This window comes from Anguilla rostrata, chromosome 13 (assembly GCF_018555375.3).
Source record: "Anguilla rostrata isolate EN2019 chromosome 13, ASM1855537v3, whole genome shotgun sequence".
Taxonomy (NCBI): Eukaryota; Metazoa; Chordata; class Actinopteri; order Anguilliformes; family Anguillidae; genus Anguilla; species Anguilla rostrata.
The window spans coordinates 912,507-930,555 of NC_057945.1; the positions used below are offsets into that span (position 1 = coordinate 912,507).

An 18,049-nucleotide genomic window follows, 5' to 3' on the forward strand; every position below is an offset into this window, starting at 1 on the left:
TTTCAAAATGCACAAAGCACATTTGTAGTTTAGGAGAGACCACTCTTAATTTAAAATGACAAGTTTAGGCTTTTTAGCATCATTAGAAATATGATATTTTAACATTAAGATGAAAGATAGAAGAAAGATGATGAGTAATAAGACTACTGCGTTACAAAAAGCTACAATAGCAATAGCTACAAAATGTATTTTTAGTTGAAACAAGTAAACTTCGTCGTTTTAAAATGTAGTCCACACAGTGATGTCATCTTTTGTAAAGATATTCTTGATTTTACAGAGGAATATTCGATATGCAACGAGAAGATGAATATGCATAAAAGCCCTGACCAATCACAGTGGGAGTGCTGTCGTCATGTTACATATTCATAATATTTCGCGCGCTTTCGTATCACATGTAATTTTCGCGCGAATTTGTTCAGTTCTAGTGTGCTGTTGAACGGGATAGTAGTATCTGAAAATGGCGGTGAGTAAAAATCTATTTAGTTGCGGTTGTAGCCTAAGTTTTCGAATTGCACAGTCTAGCTACGTAGCAGTGTAAACGCTGTTTGTTAATAACGTTATAATTATTGTTTATATTGAAATCGGTAAATTTTGTATTAGTAGTAACGTAGTTAGCTAAACAAGAGAATGTGAAAGTTTGCTGATTGTTTAAATTAGTCTGATTTTATCACCGCATGTCTGGTAATCTGGACGGGGATCCATTAAAAAAATGATCTGAATCATAAAAACTAGCGAATTCACGACCGTTAACTGACACGTATTAATATGTATTGCTGGCAATATATGCAGTTTACCATACTAGGAATAATCTTTTCTGAGTAGCTAACTAGCTTTTCTAACTAGCTAGCTGAATGAATTTATAAATCGAGTTTAAGTTGGTGATTACATCGAACTACATTTGGGGGAATATGTGTAATATGTGTAGTCAAATAATGTAATGTCGTTACTTGGCCCATCTTGGCTAGCGTTAGCTATCTAGCTGCTTTGTTAGAGGAATAAGGTCTTGTCTGAGCACTGGGAAGTCGGCTAAGTGCTAAAACGGCAGAGTAAAGTTAACGTTCTATAAATTGTTAACAGCTCATTGCTATTAAACCCGTCATTTAGCTTCGTTTGTTTAAAACTTGTGAAGCGGGCGTAACAGAGATTGGTCAAACTGTGCTGCACCAACTTTGAAACGGTTCCATATTAATTCATCGGGGGAATTTGGCTATAGAGAGAGATTAGTCTCAATATTATTGACAAACACGTGTAGCTATCATGGTCCATAAATAAGAGACGCGCCACAACTGTGTTTTGCTATCCACAAACAAACATCTGTCAACTTGTGTCTCGTAAATTGTCATTTAAATGAATGTACGTTTGTTTTTACAAATGCATTCATATTTGTGAATACCTGTTTTTCCTTTTGCACTAATATCTGATGCTTTATATATGAAAACCAAGTATGTTTCCAATTTCTCCATGTATTTGTTTCTGTGGTATATTCACAAACTGTTTATTGGTTTGTGAAGTGTTGAATCTGCATATGCCTATTAAGGAACACGTGTATTCAGTGACGTCAATTTGAGTGTTCTTTTACAAAAACATTATTTTAAAATTATCCTTTCATTGTTCCTGAGGAATCTGTGCACAGATGGTTATATTTATATACAAACCAGAGTACATTAATTTCAATAACCGTTTACAAGATGAAAATTGAGACATTTGTGGATAGTGAAACACATTTGTGATGTGTGCATCATCCATAAATAAGGGACACGTTTGTCTATAATACTGAGACTAATCTCTCTCTGTATCTGAGTTTAACGCCACTGCCCTTTGGTGCCCAGGACTCGTCTGAATCGTATCACATGGCAACCAGCCCCCCGGCCTCCCGCCGTGGAGACCTGACCTCCAGCCCCGGCAGGGACCTCCCTCCCTTCGAGGATGAGTCCGAGGGGTTGCTAGGAGATGCGCACCTGGAGGAAGAGGAAGATGACGGGGAGGAATTGATTGGAGATGGGATGGAGAGGTGAGATGGTCTTTAACCAGTTATTTGTTTATGAAGTGAAGGAATGTCTGTATATAGGCTACACATTCTTATGAACCAAGGCCCAGGTGTCTCATCTATAAAACTCTGTGGAGGCTCTACTCTGAAACGTGTGTACAGTCAATGAATATTATGATTTATAAAACTGTAGGCTGACCTGCATGCAGTTTTCTCTAAATTAAAGTTGCACTTGAAATTTCTCATTGCACAATCTGCATCCTGTCCCATTAACTCCCACAGTTAACCATAAATGGTTAATGGGACACCTGGTGTGAATATGATTTGCATATAAATCAGCTTGTCGTTCCGTTGGATTGTCTGGGAGAATGGAGAAGTCAAACCGCGAAACAAAGAAGACAGACTTCACGGAGTGTGAAATGGAGACGCTCGTTACGGAGGCCAGACGGGCTGTGCTGTCGGGGGAGATAGTTCTGGCATAACCAAGAAAAATAACTTGTGGAGTGGCAGTATGTCACAGCAGTCAAACTATTTCAGAAATTTAAAGATGTCGTTGGGCATTAAAGTGGGTTCAAAGAAGCACATTGCGTGCTCAGCAAAGTGCAAGTACCCGCTGTACCAGCCTCATTGTGGGGTAGTGCCCGCACCCCCAAATGTCATAATGTCTTTACTGCCATAGCCAGGAATGAATAATAAATGTCTGACTCTCTCCCGCTCCCCCCTCCCCCCCCCCCCCCGGTGCACAGGGACTACCGGGCCATCCCGGAGCTGGACAGGTACGAGGCGGAGGGCCTGGCCGAGGATGAGGACCTGTCTGAGCTCTCCCCCGGAGCCCGGGCGGCCGCAGAAGCAGCTCTGGACATGAGAGACCGCGCGGAGGGCCTGAGGGGCCGCATGAGGACGAGCCTACTGTACGGTGAGCGGGGGCGGGGGGCCTGAGGGGCCAGATGAGGAGGGGGCTAGTGTACGGTGAGCAGGGGCGGTCTGAGGGGCCGCATGAGGAGGGGCCTACTGTAGGCTGAGCAGGGGGGCCTGAGGGGCCGCATGAGGAGGGGCCTACTGTACGGTGCGCGGGGCGGGGGGCCTGAGGGCCAGATGTGGAGGGGCTAGTGTACGGTGAGCAGGGGCGCCTGAGGCCGCATGAGGAGGGGCCTACTGTAGGGTGACAGGGGCGCTGAGGCCGCATGAGGAGGCCTACTGTCAGGTGGCAGGGCGGTCTGAGGGCCGCATGAGGAGGAGGCCTACTGTACGGTGAGCAGGGGCGGCCTGAGGGGCCGCATGAGGAGGGGCCTACTGTAGGGTGCGCAGGGGGGCCTGAGGGGCCAGATGAGGAGGGGGCTAGTGTACGGTGAGGGGGGGGGGGGGCATGCTGTACGGTGAGCTGGGGGGGCATGCTGTACGGTGGGGGGGGAGCATGCTGTACGGTGAGGCTGGGGGGGCCTGCTGTACGGTGAGGGGGTGGAACCTTCTGGAACAACACCAGCTGCTCCGTTTATCAGTGGTTTTACCCAGAGCCTGGTCTGTGCAGTGGCCCTTGGGGTTCTGGATTTTTGCAGAGAGATTGGGTTTTTAGTGTGGCCAGAATAAGATGTGGCGCTGGCCTCCCCCCCTGCAGACAGCGAGGATGAGGACGAGGGCCGGCCGGCCCGTAAGCGGCGTCTGGCGGAGCGTGCGGCGGAGGGGGCGGCCGGGGACGGCGAGGACGAGGAGATGATCGAGAGCATCGAGAACCTGGAGGACATGAAGGGCCACACGGTGCGCGAGTGGGTGTCCATGGCCGCGCCCCGCCTGGAGATCTACCACCGCTTCAAGAACTTCCTGCGCACGCACGTGGACGAGCACGGCCACAACGTCTTCAAGGAGAAGATCAGCGACATGTGCAAAGGTGCGCCTGGGGAAGGGGGGCAGTTTAGGGTGACTACGCATCTGCCAGTTGAGCAGTAAATGTTGTCAGGGAAGTGACCTTCTGTTCACACAGCGAGAAACTCGGTTGATGGGTTGCTCAAGTAAACTAGGCTGAGGGAGAGGCAGGAGCTTCCTGTTCTATCCTCTTAGTGGTCTCGTGCAACTACATATTATTGAGAAATAACGGCATCAAAGCAAAGATGTATATTTGCCACATAACCACGTACCATTTCCTGTAATTTCTTTAGTTATGTCAGGACACTGATAAATATTATTTGTTACTGCTGTCTTGCTGGCCATATATCTCTATCTCTGTCACTGGTTAGCAACCTAGCTAGTGACCTCTCTAGGCTATCTGTCTCACTAGCTGGCTAGCTATCTCTCCGTATCGCTCTCTCGCTAGCTAGCAAGCAAGCAAGTGGAATCTGCCGTTCAAGCGTCATTATTTAGAGGCTTGTCCCTGTACTCTTTTAAAAAAATCATATAACACCAGGTGTGATTGTTCCGTAATAAGTTGTTCCTCCATTTTTGCTCACTGAGCGGAACAATAATTCACAAAATGGTGTCATATCGGTTGGAGAAATCATGACCCCGAATCTGATTGGCCGTTGACGGGCGATGCCCGCGAAAAGTTAAACTGTGGGAAGCATTTTTCGGGCAACTTTGGTTGCTCAGTTACCCAGTTGCTCGTGTTGCTGGGCGTCCCTCAGCTACATAGAAAATGAATGGACTCCCGGCGAATCATCAACCGAGTTACTATGGGGCGACACAGCTCAGGAGGTAAGAGCGGTTGTCTGGCAGTCGGAGGGTTGCCGATTCGATCCCCCGCCGAGTGTCGAAGTGTCCCTGAGCAAGACACCTAACCCCTAACTGCTCCCAACGAGCTGATTGGCGTGTGAGTGTGTGTGTGAATGGTTGAATGAGAGGCATCAATTGTAAAGTGCTTTGGATATATAAATACATAGATAGAAGGGCAGTCCATTTACTCGCTGTGTGAACGCACCATGAGGATGTTTATTTTCTGTATCCAGCAGTTCCAGTAGTCAGTACCCTTGTGCAATGTTCACCACAGAATACTGAACGCTGTGTACTGAACACACTAGTCTGGGTGTTCTGCATTTCCTCCAGAATATACTAATATAATGGAACTTTGAAAGGAGAGAGCGCTCGGGACTCCCCAGGTTTGTGTCCATTAAGGCTGTCAAAACTGCCATGAAATTGAGTTCGAATATTAGCTTTTGTAATTAGAGTTTGAATATATTTGAATATCATTTGCCTATAATTCACAAAGATAAGCTGTTTATTGTCGGGCGCAATATGCATGTGACGCTCCCTCTAAACTGGCCTGCGCGTTATTCTCCACGAGCGGGCAGTAGAATAGAGGACATCGGTGAACTTTAATACTAGATTACTACATCTGGGGCCTCATTTACAAAACGTATTTTAGATCAACTGTGTGGTGCGTGCATAGAAAATCACGTCAAAGTAGTGATTTAAATTTCAACATGACTCGATTTGACCGTGGAAACGTTTGTGGCTCTACGTCAGGTCTTCACTTGGCGTATGCACACAAGTTCATTTTATAACTGAGCCCCCTGCAGTTTCTAATGCGCAAATGAATAAAGCACTTTCACGTGGATGTAATTTGCCACACATCGGCATTTATTAATCATCGGGAAATGATTGTTCATAGGAAATCCGTTTATTTCTTAACACAATAACTATTCAAATGGCTACCTGTAGCCTAAAACAACATAAATTACTTACTCTGTTTAGTTTGTTTAACTTCTTTCATAGCATAGCCTGCCATGGGAACATTATTCAGCCTGAATTGTTAGCTGACCAGATCTGTTGAGCGAAGTGAAAAAAGAGACTGGCTCGCGAGGCTAGCTGACCAGTAACGTTAGGTGTCAATAGAGCTGAAAGTATCACCGGAGGTTATTGGCAAGGAAAACCAGATGATCCACTTGCCCTGGGTCCAGGGCAGAACGTTTTTTGTTGACAGAGGAAGTAACGTTAGCACAGGAAATGAACTTTGCGTGCATGAACATGATTCGCCACATGAAATTAAAGCCTGCATGTTAGCTTTGCGTGCATGAACATGATTCACCGCATGAAATTAAAGTCAGCATGTTAATTACAATAAGCGGGATCCAAAACGAATATTCGAATACTCAAATTTAGGTTCTAACTTAAAGAAAAGAAAGATTTTCGAACTTTGAATATTTTTTGACAGCCCTAGTGTTCATTTACAAGACGTCAGTGTAATTGCCCCGAGGGTGATTGCTTTGGTGTTTGTGGCGGGGAGAGCAGGAACAGAGTGTGTGCCGAATCAGATCGTCCGATTCTCAAAGACGATAATCTAAATTCCAGATATCCCACAGATCTGAATTAGTTGCAGATATTTTTGAAAACGGCCACCCTGCAGCTTTCCGTGGGCAAGACTGTTTATCACCAACCTGTGGACGTCGTAGAGGGAAATGTTTGTCTAATGAGTAAAACCCTAATCCCAGTGCCTTCTTTTATCTACACTGGTTTACTCTGCTTCCGTTGCATGGAATAAATTTCATATCATAGTATATTTATTGTGTTACATGGTAGTAAAATTATCTTTTTTATTGCATGTTTATATAAGCCCATTAGGGAAATTGGCTTGTGCCTTTGACTGTGCACATATACTAAAAAAACGCAGTAGATGAGCATTTTCAATGTGATAATATACATTCACGAGACCTCGAGCGCTAGCCTGTTCTCCAGTGATTTATTTGTGTGTTTTTCCCTGTTTTGCAGAGAACAAGGAGAGCTTGGTGGTGAACTACGAGGACCTGGCTGCTCGGGAGCATGTGCTGGCCTACTTCCTGCCCGAGGCGCCCACCGAGATGCTGAAGATCTTCGACGAGGCGGCCAAGGAGGTGGTGCTGGCCATGTACCCCAAATACGACCGCATCGCACACGAGATCCACGTGCGCATCTGCAACCTGCCCCTGGTGGAGGAGCTGCGTTCCCTCAGGTACCGCTACGGGACAGGGCGAGGTGGGGGGGGAGCGGGCAGGGGGTAGGGGGGCAGGTCGGTGAGCGGGCGGGGAGGGGGGGAGGAGGGCGGGCGAGCAGGCGGGGGGTGGGGGGCAGGTGGGCGAGTGGGCGGGGGGGGAGGAGGGCAGGTCGGTGAGTGGGCGGGGCGAGCTGGCGGAGTGAGCGCAAGGCTCCAGAGTGCGACCAAAAGTCTGTCAAGTGTGACTAAACATTTTCATTGGTCGCACCGGTGCGCCTGACATTTAGCAGGTCTGTCTCTGTGTGTTTGTGTGTGTGGGTGTAGCGTTGTTTTTTTTCCCACTAACCCACCCGCATTCTGTGAAGACCCGCCCCTACTCTGTCTTTGATTGGCTCTGACCCTGATATTCTTCTTCGCTGAATGCGGGTGGGGAAAAAATAAGGCATGTGTGTATTAGTGATGTGCGGATCACAGTTATATCCGCGGGCACCACGGTTAATCTGCGGATCGGGTGGGCAGAGTCATAAAAAATAACATTCTGATTAATAGCGGATGGGTTGTGGGTGGGTGAAATAATACATCATTAATGAGGAAAATATTAATTACATTCTCTAAAATGTGAACATATTTTAAGCTCAATTTTTCATCAGGCACGAATTAGCAGACTAGACTCTCATTGCGCCAATTGCAGCGTCCATTTGTCTTAAGCAGCAATGGAGGCAAAAAAGATCCGAGAGAAAATTAAAAAAGAAAAAAAAAAAAAAAAAAAGGAAGGGCAGAAAAGTTCTGTGTGGGAGCGATTTAGTGAAATACTTAACCATGACGAGTCAAGTGCTGCGTATGTCATATGCAACAGCTGCGAAATAATGAGAAATAGCGGTAACGTGTGATCGGGTATTAGGGCCGCATTGACGGAAAAAAAATCGGAGATTTCGAGAATAATGTTGTAATATTACGAGAATAAAGACATAATATGAGAATAAAGTCGTAATTTTATGAGAAAAAAAGTCATAATATTACGAGAATAAAGTCGTAATTTTAGGCTAGGCTACGTAGGGAAATATCAGAAGAGCAGTCTGCCGCCTGCGTTAAAATGAGGAGCGTGGAGCACCTTGTGAAGTTATACTTTAGTAGGCTATAGGTTTCACAAATAACGAGAGAGCCTACTTAATCTTTTAGCACATCAGCACCACATTATCATAAGTAACAGGACTTTGAAAAGATTGTGCAAGAAACCTTTCTGTTCCGAAAGAAGAACCACACTGACTTGGAGGAAATTGCAGGCTTAGGCTGTCATTAGACTGTCCTCTCGCCCGTTTTGTTGGTTGCTGGTAAAATATTTTCCTCTAGTTTTTTTTCCTCTAAATTTAACGATTTTTTTCACGTAATATTATTAAATTGGAGAAAATAATTTGTTCGGGTGGGTGGCGGGTGGATGATTGCGTACATGTGGATTCGGATGACGTCGGAGCCGATCCGCGCATCACTAGTGTGTGTGTGTGAAACCGCGCCCTGTACTCCTCCGGGAGCAGCGCACACTTTTATTTGAATTATTTGAGTTTGATTTATTTATTTGAGTTTGTCAAGCACTTTAAACATCAGCACTTTTTCATTTTTATTTTTTGAACAATTGAGGTTATTGCTATTTCTTGATGGTGCTGTGATTTAAATAAAGAAAAAAACATTTATCTGCACCTTTATTCCTGTTTACAATCATTTACATAATGTGTTAAGAAATGACCAATGTGTATGGGAACTGACAAAAAAGGAAACGCTTAAAATGTATTATTGCGGCGCCGAAAGGCGCAGTGAAAATTTTTGGGTGCACCTAAATTATATGCTGGTGCACCTACATGAAAAAGTTAGGCGCACCAGTGCAGCCAATGTAAAAAGTTAGTCTGGAGCCCTGGAGCGGTTGGGGTCGTCCAGTCAGTTTGCGCAGCGAGGTTTCAGAGGACCAGCACAGCTTGTCCAGTGCACAGATTAATGTGCACTATTTCGCTAGTGCAGAAATGGACAATTAATAGAAGACTCATTTAAAAAAATGCATTTAAATGTGGGCACAGTTCTCCTCAAAGGAAATGATTGTGGAAGAGGCCCCCTTTTATATTTTTAATTAGCATTTTGATCCAGTGAACAATGAGAATCAACATTTTTGCTGGGAAGATTGGAGTCAAATTATGAGCCGAAAGGGATATAGACACGTTTCTAAATGAGATCTGAATTTGCCTTGATAATGAGCTTCACTGGGACAAGCAGACTGGTGCTCTGGGGAGGCGGGCAGGTTGGGGCTCTGGGGGGTGGGGCAGGTTGGTGCTCAGGCTGGAGCTAGGTGGGGGGGGGGGGGGCAGATTGGCCTCTTGGGGGGGTGGGGCAGGTTGGCGGTCTTTGGCGGGGCAGGTTAAAGCGAGCGCCTCTTCTCGTGCCTCTCAGGCAGCTGCACCTGGACCAGCTGATCCGCACCAGCGGGGTGGTGACCAGCTGCACAGGCGTGCTCCCCCAGCTGGGCATGGTCAAGTACAACTGCAACAAGTGCAACTTCATCCTGGGGCCCTTCTTCCAGTCCCAGAACCAGGAGGTCAAGCCCGGCTCCTGCCCCGAGTGCCAGTCCCTGGGCCCCTTCGAGATCAACATGGAGCAGGTGAGTGTGTTCTGCGAAAGGTGTGTGTGTGGGACGGGGGGCGTGTTTGGACCCGGGGAACGTGAAAGAGGCTGTGGGAGGAGGGTTTGAGGAACCGGAGAAAGTTTTGGAGTAGAAGGGATGGTTTTTAAGCCCATTGCACGTTTACCTAAACTTCCCTGATGCCTCCGTCGGCTGTTGTGGGACAGTTTAAGGTCACATTTACTCTAAGTGGAGTTTGTGCCCTGAACCCGCGCCCCACTGCTGGGTTGAGCTCAGTTTTGTTTCAGGTGAGCTAGCGGAGCGGTGCGCTGTAGTTCTCAGCTCAGTGTTTTTAGGCAGCCGGTCAGGCCCTGTCGAGTGAGCGTTATGATTCGCCGAGACCTTTAAAAACGTTCTCCTCTCCCCGGCGTCAGACCGTGTATCAGAACTACCAGCGAATCACCATCCAGGAGAGCCCGGGGAAGGTGGCGGCCGGACGGCTGCCGCGCTCGAAGGACGCCATCCTGCTGGCCGACCTGGTGGACGGCTGCAAGCCCGGCGACGAGATCGTGAGTTGGCTTCCCTGGCAACCAGCCGTGTGCGGCGGTCGTGTAGTGCCCCGCTGCCGAAGGCCTCAGAAAGACCCGTAGCATTCGCTAGGAGCGGCAGATATAATCCAGCCCTGCACCCCCACCTGAGTCTGGTCACCTGCTGTAGAATGGGGCATGACATCACGAGTTTGGGGTGGGGGTCCTATCAGTGCAGGCTTGTATGAGAGAGTCCAGATACACAGCAAGTCAACAGCAAAAGCATTCTTTAAATGCAATGCAAAAGCATTCTTTAAATGCGAAGCAAACGCATTCTTTAAATGCAATACAAACGCATTCTTTAAATGCAAAGCAACAAAATATATACATGTACGTATATGTGTATGAGACAAGTACAACATGCTTTTTTTGTGGTATTTATATGTGTATATGTTTTTTATGTATGTGTTTTACAGAAACGGCTGTTTTATTTTGTGTTGAATCCCCTCCATTTTCTGCTGTGCTCCATCAATTGGTGATGTCAGTGTGTCATAGATTTGATACAGCTATTATATTTAGGGGCTATGCAACCAAATGTTAGACTTGGTTGATTTGGTTTACTCAACACACAAACGGCAGTTTCTGTAAAATGGTAAAACATGTATTCATGTAAATACCATGAAGTAAAAGCTGATTGTCTATACTCTTGTCTCATAATCATCTTTTGATATAAACAGAGTCTTGGGTATATATATGTAGGAAAAATGATGAAGATTTCACTGCGTTTGTTGAGGGCACTGTAATGCATGTGAGCTGTCAGTGAAAGGCAGTATGCCCCTCCCACCTGTCAATCAGGAGCTGACGGGGATCTATAGCAACAACTATGACGGCTCGCTGAACATGGCCAACGGCTTCCCGGTGTTTGCCACGGTGATCATGGCCAATCACATCGCGCGGAAGGACGAGGGCGTGGCGGTGGCAGAGCTCACGGATGAGGACGTGAAGGCCATCGTGGCTCTGTCCAAGGACGAGCGAATTGGGGAGAGGGTGAGTCCGCTGTGCCTGCCTTTCCCTGGTACTTCCTCATGAATTCCCCCCTCCCCTGTCTACTTACGGGATGTGATTTTTTCCCTCCATTAATAAGGAAATGTGGAAACCCCGCCCCCAGTCTCCCTGGCCCCCGATCTTGGGTATTTGATGATCACAAACAATGAGCCTTTTCTTTCTTTGACAGCTGCTAGCAGGAGCAAATGTTCCAGAATAAAGCAAAGTACTGGTTGCCCTGGAGACCTGCATAGTCTGACAATCTGGAAAAATTGGGAACAGTCACATCTCTTCACTAGATTATAATTAATTTTTTTTCTGACGAGAACAGGCCATTCAGCCCAACAGTGCTCCCAATTTCCTAACGAAATTGTACCTAGTGCTCTGATTACCTACAGACTACACAGTATCTAACGCTGTATAAAATTATGCCCTCATGCAGATCTTTGCCAGCATGGCCCCCTCAATCTACGGGCACGAGGACATCAAGAGGGGGCTGGCCCTCGCTCTGTTTGGAGGGGAGCCCAAGAACCCAGGTGGGCTTCGCTGTGCAGCAGCGCCTGCCGCGCTTTGTGAAAGGCCGCTTTGCCTCCTCTTTACACGATGTTCAGTGAGACAAAGCTGTTGGGTGCTTTTGAGAAGTGTCTAGGCAGTTTCCTCATTTTAGTTCAGCTAGTTCATGATATTTCTGTATTTGGAGGGTAGGCGGTCCCTGGACTCTAAACTGGGGGCATGAAGACAAGGTTATACGCTGTGGTGTAATCGTTAGACCTTGCCCTTGTGGCTTAACCTTCTCCCTCAAGTGGTGCTAAGCGTTCAGCAGTGCTGTGCTAGGGCTGTAGGCCCCTGTAATCATCCCACTCTGTAATCCTGGAGAAGCACCCATCCTGCCTGCGTTTGCTCTCTAAGCCTGACTTTGGAATCAGGTTGTGGGGTCAGTTCAGAGTCAGTCAGTTCAGGTCACCAACAGAAATGTGGTTCTGTTTGGATTTTTCATTTAGTGAGTTGAATTGCAGGTTCCTTTTCCTGAATTGAAACAGGGTTGACTCCAAGCTTGTTCAGAAGCATTATGTCAGCAGTGTCCCTGTATTGTCCCATGTAGAGTTGTACTCTCTCGCTCCAAAGAGGCACTAGTTCAGATTAGCAGTGAAAAGTGGCCCATGAATGGACTGGAGACCGCACTGCTGGCGGCTGGAGCCTGGGTCCGGGCTCTGGCGGCGACGCAGACGCGCAGGAAGCGACTGAACGCTCGTCCGTCTGCCGCAGGTGGGAAGCACAAGGTGCGCGGCGACATCAACGTGCTGCTCTGCGGGGACCCCGGCACGGCCAAGTCCCAGTTCCTCAAGTACGTGGAGAAGGTGGCCAGCCGGGCGGTGTTCACCACGGGCCAGGGGGCGTCGGCGGTGGGCCTGACGGCCTACGTCCAGCGCCACCCGGTCACCCGCGAGTGGACCCTGGAGGCTGGAGCCCTGGTGCTGGCCGACCGCGGCGTCTGCCTGATCGACGAGTTCGACAAGGTGAGCGTCCTGACACTGCCGCTGGGCTTTCAGCACCACGGTGGCCTGCTGTTGCTTGACCTGCCTTATGCATGAAATATATGGACTGTATATATATAGATGTATGTCAGATCATTAAGTTAAGCTATGAGTAAGTCTATTTTCATTCATGTGGGTAGCATAAAATTTTACATTTTACAATAAAAGCTGTTTTACCCTTTTTGAACTCTGGCACCAGACTTTGGGCCTGATGGTACACTATATAACCAAAGGTATCTGGACACCCCTTGGTCTGGGTATTTTTCATGGTTTGGCCTAGGCCCCTCAGTTCCAGTGAAGGCAAATCTTAATGCTACAGCATACAGTCACATTCTGGAGCATTCTGTGCTTCACCAATAGTTTGGGGAAGGCCCTTTCCTGTTTCAGCATGACCGTGCCCCCAAGAACACTACAGGGTCAATATAGAAATGTTTTTGTCGAGAACAGTGTGGAAGAACTTGACTGGCTTGCACATAGTCCTAACCTCAACTCCATCCAACACCTTTGGGATCAATTGGAAAGCCAACTGCGAGCCTGGCCTAATTGCCCAATCAGTGCCTGACCTCACTAATGCCCTTCTGGCTGAATGGAAGCAAATCCCAGCAGCAATGCTCCAACATCTAGTATAAAGCCTTCCCAGAAGAGTGTTATAGCAGCATAGGGTGGACCAACTTCATATTGTACATAATTTTGGATGAGATGTTGAATATCTGCTGTCCAAATATTTTTGGCCATGTAGTGTATATGGGTTGTATAGATATCGATATAGCAGGCGTATATGTACCCTTGAGCAAGGTACTTCACCGAAATTGCTTCAGTATATATCCAGCTGTATAAATGGATACAATGTAAAAAGTTGTGTAAGTCGCTCTGGATAAGAGCGTCTGCTAAATGCCTGTAATGTAATGTAATGTATATGCATAGCTGTACTCAGCATAGCTGTATATCATTAAGTTAAGCAAGAGTAAGTCTCAATGTATTCTCATTCATGTGGGTAGCATGAGTGAATTTATTTGTAAATGAATTTATTTATTCATTTAACTTGTATGAAAAGTGCTATACACTTTTCATACAATAAAGTCTGATTGATTGATTGTAAAGTCATTTTTGTATTTGTGATTTACATTGACATACCATATATGCTATATAAAGGGAACATCGTTGTGTGGACAGTTATCTTCAGTCCTCACCTCCCCAGTTTTTCAGTAGCGTTTGTCATGACAAAACATTGCTAATTTAGAAATGCAAGTATTTTGGAGAACTTTGAGTTGTTGGGACGTGATGGAGATTCTTTGGTGATTGAGGGGTTCTGTAGATGCATTATGGCATACTGAGTGGTTGGGCCATTCTGGTTGAGGTGCATTATGGTGTGCTGAGTGGTTGGGTGGTTCTTGTTGAGGTGCATTATGGTGTGCTGAGTGGTTGGGTGGTTCTTGTTGAGGTGCATTATGGTAAATGTAAATGGACTGCATTTATATAGCGCTTTTATCCAAAGCGCTTTACAATTGATGCCTCTCATTCGCCAGAGCAGTTAGGGGTTAGGTGTCTTGCTCAAGGACACTTCGACATGCCCAAGGCGGGGTTTGAACCGGCAACCCTCCGACTGCCAGACATTCGGTCTTACCTCCTGAGCTATGTCGCCCCTGTCGTATGGTATACTGTGTGGTTGGGTGGTTCTTGTTGAGGTGCATTATGGTATACTGTGTGGTTGGGTGGTTCTTGTTGAGGTGTGTTATGGTGTACTGTGTGGTTGGGTGGTTCTTGTTGAGGTGTGTTATGGTATACTGTGTGGTTGGGTGGTTCTTGTTGAGGTGCATTATGGTATACTGTGTGGTTGGGTGGTTCTTGTTGAGATGAGTCATGGCGTACTGACCCGGTGTGCTTGGGTCTGCAGATGAACGACCAGGACAGGACCAGCATTCACGAGGCTATGGAGCAGCAGAGCATCTCCATATCCAAGGCTGGGATCGTCACCTCCCTGCAGGCCCGCTGCACTGTCATCGCCGCGGCCAATCCCATCGGTGCGCATTATGACATCACCTTCCGGTGACACACTGGTGGAATCCCGTGCATCACCCTTCGTATGACTAAGGATGTGACCCAACCCGTGATCCCCCTCCCTGCTCTGTCCTGCCTCAGGTGGCCGGTATGACCCCTCCCTCACCTTCTCGGAGAACGTGGACCTGACGGAGCCCATCGTTTCCCGTTTTGATGTTCTGTGTGTGGTTCGAGACACGGTGGACCCCGTCCAGGTATGCAAGTTTGTTCAGTCTTGCAGGCTTTCTGTCACACGCCGGGTTTTTTCCTAACACAGGGCGTGGTTTGAATGTTTTAAGTGCATTTCCGCACTTGGATGCTCAATTTACTGATTGGCTGAAGAGCCCACACTGCGTGAAATGCTATAAATTGGATGGAAACAACAAAAAACAGCACACACAGGAGTTTGAGACGACTGTTCTAACAGCATCGCGTCATCTGTTTAAAAGTAACATCTGCTCTCCCCTGCTTTTCTCTCTTCTTCCTCTCCAACTTGCTCCCTTCCCTCTCCTCCCTCCTTCACACCCATTTGCCTATGGCAGGACGAGATGCTTGCCCGTTTCGTGGTGGGCAGCCACATCAAGCATCACCCCAGCAACAGGGAAGGGGGCGTGGCCAGCCTGGAGGAAGTGGTGCTGCCGAACTCGTCGGACGTGCCCCCCATCCCGCAGGAGCTCCTGAGGAAGTACGTCATGTACGCCAAGGAGCGCGTGCGGCCCAAGCTCAACCAGATGGACCAGGACAAGGTGGCCCGGATCTACAGCGACCTGCGCAGGGAATCCATGGTGAGACTGCCCCAAGGCCCCAGTGCATGACACACAGGGCCTTTCTGTGGCCAGACTGCCTACAGTGCACAGCACACAGGGCCTTTCTGTGGCCAGACTGCCTCCAGTGCACAGCACACTGGGCCTTTCTGTGGCCAGACTGCCTGCAGTGCACAGCACACAGGGCCTTTCTGTGGCCAGACTGCCTGCAGTGCACAGCACACAGGGCCTTTCTGTGGCCAGACTGCCTCCAGTGCACAGCATACAGGGCCTTTCTGTGGCCAGACTGACTGCCTCCAGTGCACAGCACACAGGGCCTTTCTGTGGCCAGACTGCCTACAGTGCACAGCACACAGGGCCTTTCTGTGGCCAGACTGCCTCCAGTGCACAGCACACTGGGCCTTTCTGTGGCCAGACTGCTGATCTCTAAGGTTAAGACTTAGAGGGCTCTTAGATGGTGTTCAGAGTGCTTGAAATTGATGCGCAGAAAGTTAAGTACTGGAAAACCTGGAACAACAGACCCCTTGCATGAAAAGGTCCTTAAAACTAAAATGATCTTGTTTCTAAAATTGACTTTTTACTTAAAATATCTACATAGTAAATGTGGGGGGTGAGGTTTGAAAATCGGTTCATAAAATAAAGGAAAATTGAAATCCGAGGTGTTAAAATGAGTAGGTAATTGGTTTACCACTTGAGGATCCAAATTGTCAGCATTCTCTATCAAGTGCTGGGATTGTTTACTCAAACTGGAGGTTATTCCGGTTGCACTGGTTGGAGTGTAAAATGTCCTCGCTCCTGTATTCATGTATTGGTGTATCTCTACCTTTCTCCTGATTGGCTGACGGTTAGGCGACGGGCAGCATTCCCATCACGGTCCGTCACATCGAGTCCATGATCCGCATGGCGGAGGCCCACGCACGCATGCACCTGCGCGACTACGTCCTGGAGGACGACGTCAACATGGCCATCCGCGTCATGCTGGAGAGCTTCATCGACACGCAGAAGTTCAGTGTGATGAGGAGTATGAGGAAGGTGAGGGTTCTGCCGCTCTGGGCCTACGCTGTGCGTGTGCGCGTGTGCGTGTGTGCGTGTCTAAAACTTGTGTCCCTCTGTCTTGCAGACCTTCGCTCGCTACCTGGCCTTCAGGAGGGACAACAATGAGCTCCTGCTCTTCATCCTGAAGCAGCTGGTGTCGGAGCAGGTGGCCTATCAGAGGAACCGCTACGGGGCCCAGCAGGACACCGTGGAGATCCCAGAGAAAGACCTGGCAGACAAGGTACGCAGGCGCTCGCTTACCGCAAACCCTCAGCTCGCCACCGCGGCGGGACCTTTACCTGTGCGAGTCTTTCATAACCGCTTTACCTGTGCGAGTCTTTCATAACCGCTTTACCTGTGCGAGTCTTTCATAACCGCTTTACCTGTGCGAGTCTTTCATAACCGCTTTACCTGTGCGAGTCTTTCATAACCGCTTTACCTGTGCGAGTCTTTCATAACCGCTTTACCTGTGCGAGTCTTTCATAACCGCTTTACCTGTGCGAGTCTTTCATAACCGCTTTACCTGTGCGAGTCTTTCATAACCGCTTTACCTGTGCGAGTCTTTCATAACCGCTTTACCTGTGCGAGTCTTTTATAACCGCTTTACCTGTGCGAGTCTTTCATAACCGCTTTACCTGTGCGAGTCTTTCATAACCGCTTTACCTGTGTGAGTCTTTCATAACCGCTTTACCTGTGCGAGTCTTTCATAACCGCTTTACCTGTGTGAGTCTTTCATAACCGCTTTACCTGTGCGAGTCTTTCATAACCGCTTTACCTGTGCGAGTCTTTCATAACCGCTTTACCTGTGTGAGTCTTTCATAACCGCTTTACCTGTGCGAGTCTTTCATAACCGCTTTACCTGTGCGAGTGCTTCGGAAATCGGGTGTCATTTTTCTTGCGTGAATTTCGACCTGCAGTTGCACTTTAAGCTTAAAAATGTCCATTGAGTTTGATGCCATGGATTTAGCAAGTCTGTAAAAGTCTGTTGAGCTCGGTGTCACTGGGGTTTCTAATGTTTAACGCAGTGCCGTTTCCCTCCTCTTGTCTCAGGCCAGGCAGATCAACATCCACAACCTGTCTGCGTTCTACGACAGCGAGGTCTTCCGCTTCAACAGGTTCGCCCATGATACCAAGAAGAAACTCATCCTGCAGCAGTTCTGAATCAGCCCGCAGACTGGGCCGCTGCAGGCCTCTAGATGTGTATATATTTGTATATTTGGGTCACCTTTGAAGATGATTGATAGTTTGGGGGAGGAGTGGGTGCCAGAAGTGTCTCGGGGCCCATTTTGGCTCTTTTTCCTGAGTTTGTTTCCTGACTGTTTTATGATGATTAGTGACTGCTCAGCGCACTGCCAGTTAATGACCATGAAAATTGGTTTTCTCACCTGTTTTATGTGTTTTGTGTGTCACCGGGGTTGTTCAGAAAAGCTCTGCCTTTGACACGTGCTGAGGGAAAATACAGAAGTTGTACTGGAATATGGAAGTTGTGTGTTGCTTCACTGAAGTGTTACATTAAACTATGAACTGTGCTGGAGGGCTCCGGAAGTCCATTAATGGTGTTTTCCCGCTTACTCCAGTATTAGCCATAAGTATGGTAAGACCTGGCTTGCTCTGGGACCAA

General features: G+C 47.7%; 1 protein-coding gene across 1 annotated transcript; it reads left to right on the plus strand.

Moving 5' to 3' along the window:
- Positions 1 to 336: 336 nt before the first annotated feature.
- mcm2 (minichromosome maintenance complex component 2) lies at positions 337 to 17,957 on the plus strand. Its single transcript, XM_064304501.1, has 16 exons — positions 337 to 463; positions 1,830 to 2,011; positions 2,734 to 2,903; positions 3,603 to 3,872; positions 6,683 to 6,902; positions 9,318 to 9,525; positions 9,921 to 10,055; positions 10,869 to 11,060; positions 11,500 to 11,593; positions 12,324 to 12,574; positions 14,487 to 14,613; positions 14,732 to 14,844; positions 15,172 to 15,414; positions 16,243 to 16,425; positions 16,514 to 16,669; positions 17,479 to 17,957. Exons 1-16 carry the CDS (start codon positions 458 to 460, stop codon positions 17,587 to 17,589), a joined length of 2,661 nt encoding a protein of 886 aa, XP_064160571.1. The 5' UTR covers positions 337 to 457; the 3' UTR covers positions 17,590 to 17,957.
- The last annotated feature ends 92 nt before the right edge of the window (positions 17,958 to 18,049 follow it).

Coding starts and splice junctions, on each gene's coding strand:
- mcm2 (XM_064304501.1), top strand. Junction 2,012..2,733: donor ATTGGAGATGGGATGGAGAG/GTGAGATGGTCT, acceptor CCCGGTGCACAG/GGACTACCGGGCCATCCCGG. Junction 2,904..3,602: donor GAGGACGAGCCTACTGTACG/GTGAGCGGGGGC, acceptor CCCCCCCTGCAG/ACAGCGAGGATGAGGACGAG.